This window comes from Poromitra crassiceps (assembly GCF_964638095.1).
Source record: "Poromitra crassiceps genome assembly, contig: HAP1_SCAFFOLD_2048, whole genome shotgun sequence".
NCBI lineage: Eukaryota > Metazoa > Chordata > Actinopteri > Beryciformes > Melamphaidae > Poromitra > Poromitra crassiceps.
This window is the reverse complement of record NW_028150377.1, coordinates 2,391-10,000: the sequence shown is the minus strand read 5'-3', so window position 1 is coordinate 10,000 and position 7,610 is coordinate 2,391. Positions and strand designations below refer to the sequence as shown.

At 44.1% G+C, this 7,610-nt stretch overlaps 1 protein-coding gene across 1 annotated transcript in view; it reads right to left on the bottom strand.

Annotated features, from left to right (window-relative positions):
* Positions 1-7,288, bottom strand: part of LOC310772130 (uncharacterized protein) — a gene marked incomplete at its 5' end in the record, with an annotated part of 14,808 nt that extends 7,520 nt beyond the window's left edge. The window contains 2 exons of the mRNA XM_083664585.1: positions 1,705-1,785; positions 7,247-7,288. Coding sequence (XP_083520711.1) covers positions 1,705-1,785; positions 7,247-7,288 — 123 coding nt within the window. The remainder of the gene's footprint in view (positions 1-1,704; positions 1,786-7,246) is intronic.
* Positions 7,289-7,610: the final 322 nt, after the last annotated feature.

The following is a 7,610-nucleotide window of genomic DNA, read 5'->3' as shown; positions in this document are numbered from 1 at the left end:
AGCAGAAAACACCACCAGACAGGATGGTGAGGAGAGAATTGGAGTTGGAGATGCTGAGAACACGGAGGCCTCGCCGTCGCCCCCTCTAGGCTCGTCGTCCCCTCTGGGCTTAAGCGAGAGAAACAGACGAATACCCGCCTCACCCTTAGCCGCCACGAAGAATAAGGAGGCGCTGTTGTGTCTCCGGGCGGAACTCGTTCATCTGCAGCGTGAATGGTCTGTCCCCGCCGCTAGCAAAGTATGAGGCCATGGTTTGGAGGAAGCAGGAACATGTTGCAGAGCGTTTGGAGGAAGCAGCAACGTGTTGCAGAGTGTTTGTGTGGTTTGGAGGAAGTAGAAATGTTTTTGTGTTTGTGTGGGAGAGCGCTCGAGTGCGCACGGCGCAGTGCAGCACTACTGATTGCACGGCGTTAAGATAGGTTGGTGCGTGTTGTTTATTTTCAAGGTAGCGTGACCAGCAGGCAACCATGACATATTAATGGGCTCCGTGTTCAGCCACCAATATCTAAATAATGCGCTTTGTTTCCTTTTATAGTTCCCCTTCATCTGCTCCCCCTCCTCTCTCTCTCTCTCTCTCTCCTCTCTCTCCTCTCTCTCTCTCCTCTCTCTCTCTCTCCTCTCTCTCTCTCTCCCTCTCTCTCTCTCTCTCTCTCTCTCCCTCTCTCTCTCTCTCTCCCTCTCTCTCTCTCTCTCTCTCTCCTCTCTCTCTCTCTCTCTCTCTCTCTCTCTTATCAGTCAGCTTAGTTTATTTTAATTAATTTCTGTTCCTGCTGCTGATACGTAGTTCATAGTGAGGAATAATTAGGCGTCTGAGTTATAATTAAGCCTGAAGCTGACTCCGCCCAGGACATCTGAGCTAGGCGTGGGCCAGCGATCCTCTCGGCTGGGCAGACAGCCAAAGCCCGCTGTCACATGAGGCAGGGTGGGAGACATAGCACGGATAGATGTTGACCAGGAGGCAGCTGGAGAGGGAGGAGGACAACAGAAACAAAATGGACACACACCAGGCCTCGGCTCAAACAGGATTTGATAATAATTCTAGTGCTTGCAACTGTCTTAACCAGCTGTCAGTACAAAAACATCCTAACTTGATTTTCAGATCTGAACTTTCTGGCACTCACACTATTGCCCCATATGCAGCAAACCCCACCCGCCTGGCACATGTGCCACATAAAACAAGCCATTAAAAGGATTTGCATAGTAGTTTGCATGGTAGTGTAGCGGTAGATTCCCTGCCAACACAAGGGTCGCAGGTTCGCGCCCCCCATGTTGCTTGGTCGGACGTCCATACAGGCACGATTGGTTGTGTCTGCGGGTGGGAAGCCGGATTTAGGGGTATGTGTCCTGGTCGCTGCACTAGCGCCTCCTCTGGTCGGTCGGGGCGCCTGTTCGGGGTGGAAGGGAACTGGTGAGAATAGCGTGTGATCCTCCCACGTGCTACGTCCTGCCGGTGAAGCTCCGCGCTATCAGGTGAAAAGAAGCGGCTGGCAACTGCGCATGTGTCGGAGGAAGCATGGTGCTAGTCTACGGCTCTCCCCAGATCGGCAGAGGGTGGAGCAGCACCCGGGGCAGCAGGGGGAAATTGGCCAAGTACAATTGGGGAGAAAATGGGGGGGAGAATCAGAAAAAAATATATATATTTTTGCATATCCTATGACAGAGGACACATAGGACCTATGTGACCCAGGTGCGAGAAATGCAGACCTTCTTCTGGGCCAACTTCAAGCGCTCCTCGTCTGTCTCTCTCCTCAGCCTCTCCTCCTCTTCCTGCAGCCGACGCCTCTCCTGGTGACAGCAGAGCGAGAGGGGGACACAGTTGAAGAGGGAATATGAGAGAAGAACAGAGGAAGGCTATATTAGAGATTCTCACAGCTAAGTCGTTTTCCTGTCTCAGTTGTTGAGATGTGTCACCACAGAGAAGAGGTAACCGCTACAGAGTAGGGAAAAAATAAATAATCTGCAATACTGTATCGATAATTTGATATTTCAGAAAAGTATCACGATGTATCGCTGTATCGACTTTTTTTTACACAGCCGTGTGTTCAGTTCAGTGACACAATAAGAATACTTATGCACTTTAGTTTTATTTCAGTGTGTTCAGTAACAGTTGTGCAACTGTGCATTTTTTTGTAAAAAGAAAAAAGAAAAAAAATGAACCTTTATTTATTCAGGGGAGTCTCACTGAGAGCAATGCTCTCTTTTTCAGGGGTGCCCTGTTCACATTCACATTCATTTTCAAATACTGTTCTAATAAATTGGAATGAAAATTTTGAATGAAATAGTTTTGACTGGATTTGTCCACTGATTTATCTATATAATGTGATGTACATATCGCAATGTATCGTGATACAATCGTATCGTGACCCAGATATCGTATCGTGAGGTCCTTGCCAATACCCAGCCCACCCAGTTGCAGCAAACAGAGACAGAGGTGAATGAAGACTTGTTCCATGACGTCACTGCTACACTGTGGCCCAGTATGATGTGAGAGCGCAGGTCAAAAGTAGATCACTGTCAAACTATTTGAGCCACCTGTCCTCCTACACAGTACCACCCACCTTATCAGCTGTAGTACTGTATGTGTTGCAATGCTGTCACTATCTCAACAAACTCTTTGAAAGCATCACCACCTCATAACCTTCCAGTGTGGCTGAAGCCCCTTTCAGACATGAACTCTGGATCAGCTCAAGGTTGTTTCCCCGGAGCATTTTGTTTTTGGCTATATATTGCCATATCGATGCAACTGTCACAGAAATTGAATACAATACTTGGAGGATATAGACTAACCCTCCCTCCCTTTAGAAAGCCTCAGATTTGTCATGTTGCACACATGATTGCTTCTCCTTGACTTAATTTACTGCAACGTCTCTTCACTTAGTTACTTCAGAAAACGGTAACATTGTTTCCAGATGAGCAAATGATGTCACGTTGTATACGACTTGCATTGCTTTGTTCTAGTCTAAACTAACGCAGTGAGGAAGACTTTGTTCTAGTCTAAACTAACGCACACTGAGGAAGACTTTGTTCTAGTCTAAACTAACGCAGTGAGGAAGACTTTGTTCTAGTCTAAACTAACGCACAGTGAGGAAGACTTTGTTCTAGTCTAAACTAACGCACACTGAGGAAGACTTTGTTCTAGTCTAAACTAACACAGTGAGGAAGACTTTGTTCTAGTCTAAACTAACGCACACTGAGGAAGACTTTGTTCTAGTCTAAACTAACGCACACTGAGGAAGACTTTGTTCTAGTCTAAACTAACGCACACTGAGGAAGACTTTGTTCTAGTCTAAACTAACGCACAGTGAGGAAGACTTTGTTCTAGTCTAAACTAACGCACAGTGAGGAAGACTTTGTTCTAGTCTAAACTAACGCACAGTGAGGAAGACTTTGTTCTAGTCTAAACTACGCACACTGAGGAAGACTTTGTTCTAGTCTAAACTAACGCACAGTGAGGAAGACTTTGTTCTAGTCTAAACTAACGCACAGTGAGGAAGACTTTGTTCTAGTCTAAACTAACGCACACTGAGGAAGACTTTGTTCTAGTCTAAACTAACGCACACAGAGGAAGACGTTGTTCTAGTCTAAACTAACGCACACTGAGGAAGACCTTGTTCTAGTCTAAACTAACGCACACTGAGGAAGACTTTGTTCTAGTCAAAACTAACGCACACTGAGGAAGACTTTGTTCTAGTCTAAACTAACGCACACTGAGGAAGACTTTGTTCTAGTCTAAACTAACGCACACTGAGGAAGACTTTGTTCTAGTCTAAACTAACGCACACTGAGGAAGACCTTGTTCTAGTCTAAACTAACGCACACTGAGGAAGACTTTGTTCTAGTCAAAACTAACGCACACTGAGGAAGACTTTGTTCTAGTCTAAACTAACGCACAGTGAGGAAGACTTTGTTCTAGTCTAAACTAACGCACAGTGAGGAAGACTTTGTTCTAGTCTAAACTAACGCACACTGAGGAAGACTTTGTTCTAGTCTAAACTAACGCACACTGAGGAAGACTTTGTTCTAGTCTAAACTAACGCACAGTGAGGAAGACTTTGTTCTAGTCTAAACTAACGCACACTGAGGAAGACCTTGTTCTAGTCTAAACTAACGCACACTGAGGAAGACTTTGTTCTAGTCAAAACTAACGCACACTGAGGAAGACTTTGTTCTAGTCTAAACTAACGCACACTGAGGAAGACTTTGTTCTAGTCTAAACTAACGCACACTGAGGAAGACTTTGTTCTAGTCTAAACTAACGCACACTGAGGAAGACCTTGTTCTAGTCTAAACTAACGCACACTGAGGAAGACTTTGTTCTAGTCTAAACTAACGCACACTGAGGAAGACTTTGTTCTAGTCTAAACTAACGCACAGTGAGGAAGACGTTCTAGTCTAAACTAACGCACAGTGAGGAAGTCTTTGTTCTAGTCTAAACTAACGCACAGTGAGGAAGACTTTGTTCTAGTCTAAACTAACGCACAGTGAGGAAGACTTTGTTCTAGTCTAAACTAACGCACAGTGAGGAAGACCGACATGCTCTTGTATCCATTTTGAGAGATCAGTATCACCACTTACCCTTCACATGAAACGCTCTTCCCGTCAACACACACGCACACTTTTTGAAAAGTTGAATAACTCCAAAGAAGGAACAACGGCTTGTTCTAACCTAATTCAATGCTGTATGTTTGATTCCATTAAGCGCGCAGGACATGGCGATGAGCTCAGGGTAGTTGTGGTAGATTGGTTACACCCGCTATTTAATATAGTTCTGCGGTAACACCCCTCTGCAATCACTGGTCCCTCAAGACAAGCACTTCCTCTGTATGAAAGCAGAGTACTAAAGAGGAGGGGTGGAGACACATGCACACACATACTGTGTACACACACACACACACACACACACACACACACACACACACGCACACATACTGTACACACACACACACACACACATACACACACACACACACACACACACACACACACACACACACACATACGTAATCTACAGATAGAAGTAGGGAGATACACTAGGGGACTGGCTGCACATAGAGAGATAAAGTAGTTCAGTGACACAGCTGATACTACATAACTCTCACTCAGAGTGAGACTCATGTCTCACTCTTTCACACCACACCTCCTATTTCTCACTCCAAATTTCTCTTTTGGGTCCAAAGATGAGAAACACCTGGTTATTCTTTCTTGACTTAATCCAGGAGCTTAGGTGGTGTAAGAAGAGGTTAGGTGGTGTAGGGGGTTAGGTGGTGTAGAAAGAGGTTAGGTGGTGTAGAAAGAGGTTAGGTGGTGTAGGAAGACGTTAGGTGGTGTAGGAAGAGGTTAGGTGGTGTAGGGGGTTAGGTGGTGTAGAAAGAGGTTAGGTGGTGTAGAGGTTAGGTGGTGTAGAAAGAGGTTAGGTGGTGTAGGAAGAGGTTAGGTGGTGTAGGGGGTTAGGTGGTGTAGGAAGAGGTTAGGTGGTGTAGAAAGAGGTTAGGTGGTGTAGAAAGAGGTTAGGTGGTGTAGAAAGAGGTTAGGTGGTGTAGAGGTTAGGTGGTGTAGAAAGAGGTTAGGAGGTTAGGTGGTGTAGAAAGAGGTTAGGTGGTATAGAAAGAGGTTAGGTGGTGTAGAAAGAGGTTAGATGGTGTAGAAAGAGGTTAGGTGGTGTAGAAAGAGGTTAGGTGGTGTAGAAAGAGGTTAGGTGGTGTAGAAATGCAGGACATTTGTTTTCTATTACCATTCTTTTCTGGGGGAGGACTCCTAACAAGAGGCATAAAAATAAACGAAGACAGATGGACAGACAGACACACGCTTCCCGATAAAACTCATTAAAAGTGTTGCATTTACACAGCAGATTACCCTGCTCTAGTCATCAGCCTATCACAACACTTTGAGTTTGTTGAAGCAACAGATACCCACCAATGATAGGGAGGGAAAAACCTGTGGTGTGTTTGATTTTTCATTAAGAGAACGTTCTGCTGGTATCGATGTTGTAAATGAGCATTGTATCCGTTAAAGAAATTTTGTATCGATACTTATCGATACTATTGACATCCTTATATTGTATTGCTTTCCTACCATTCTTTTCTGTGGTTCTGGGTCTGTAAGATGATTATTTATTCAGATATTACTTCTATTGGTATAGACCTGAGAGACTTCGGTGCACTGGGGAGTGTCAGATGATGGGAGCGACTTGGATCTTTCTTATCCTACATTTGGAAGAGAAATATGTCACATATAACATCTGGAGTAAAATGGTGCCCAATAAACACACTGTACACTAGCAAAAAGAAAAGGTCTTGTGAAAAAAAGTGAAACTGAAAACTGAAAAAGGTGTTGGCTGATAAGGCCACAGAGAGGTTGAATGGGTCAATTTACCATGACTAATGCTCATTTTATTATGAACAAAAAGAGGTCCCCTCCCCCCAAATCCCACTCCAGGCTGAAGTCAAAAGTATTGTAAACATCATGGTTATCTCCATGTCTCCATCATGTCTCTGGTGAAGTGGGACTCAAGAGAGCTTAAAGCAGGCCCTGCTCAGACCGTCGGACCATTCACTTCACAGATCACTGATTAACGGAGAGAAACCCAACTGAGGGAGAATCTTTGCCCGCTCACTTCAGGCAGTCCCGATCAAGTCAGCCAGTTCCATTAAAGTCACATAAAACAAGGTGAGGTGAAAGTTCAAGTTGGTTCACGGCAGACTGAAGTGGAATGTAAAAAGACAGACTGAAGTGGAAAGTAAAAAGATAGACTGAAGTGGTAAGTAAAAAGACAGACTGAAGTGGAAAGTAAAAAGACAGACTGAAGTAGAAAGTAAAAAGACAGACTGAAGTGGAAAGTAAAAAGACAGACTGAAGTGGAAAGTAAAAAGACAGACTGAAGTGGAAAGTAAAAAGACAGACTGAAGTGGAAAGTAAAAAGACAGACTGAAGTAGAAAGTAAAAAGACAGACTGAAGTGCAAAGTAAAAAGACAGACTGAAGTGGAAAGTCAAAAGACAGACTGAAGTGGAAAGTCAAAAGACAGACTGAAGTGGAAAGTCAAAAGACAGACTGAAGTGGAAAGTAAAAAGACAGACTGAAGTGGAAAGTAAAAAGACAGACTGAAGTAGAAAGTAAAAAGACAGACTGAAGTGGAAAGTCAAAAGACAGACTGAAGTGGAAAGTCAAAAGACAGACTGAAGTGGAAAGTCAAAAGGACAAAAGTTGAGAGAAAGAAGGGGGGAAGAAGGAAATAGAATAGAGCTCACCGCTATGGCCTCCAGCCTTTGTTGGTACTTCTCTGCATCCATGCTTTGTCTGGAACACAAAGAATATAAATATAAATTATACAAGTGATGTGTCTTAAGCGGAAATTTCCTATAATTCCTCCTCATCAATGCTACAAACAGGGGGAGGCTTGATGGGGGGGTGGGGGTGAAGATTTGAGAGAAAACTTGAGGGTACTTGAGTACTTCGTTAAGCTCCCCAAAAAATTGCAACCAATTAAAATGCACCAAAAATGGGAGTGCAGTAGCTGGTCCGGCAAAAAAGTTTAACATGTTGCAAAAAACATGAGAGAGATTTCTCAGCTGTGTTTGTGAATGTTAGACATGATGTATTAGCTGTCTGAGG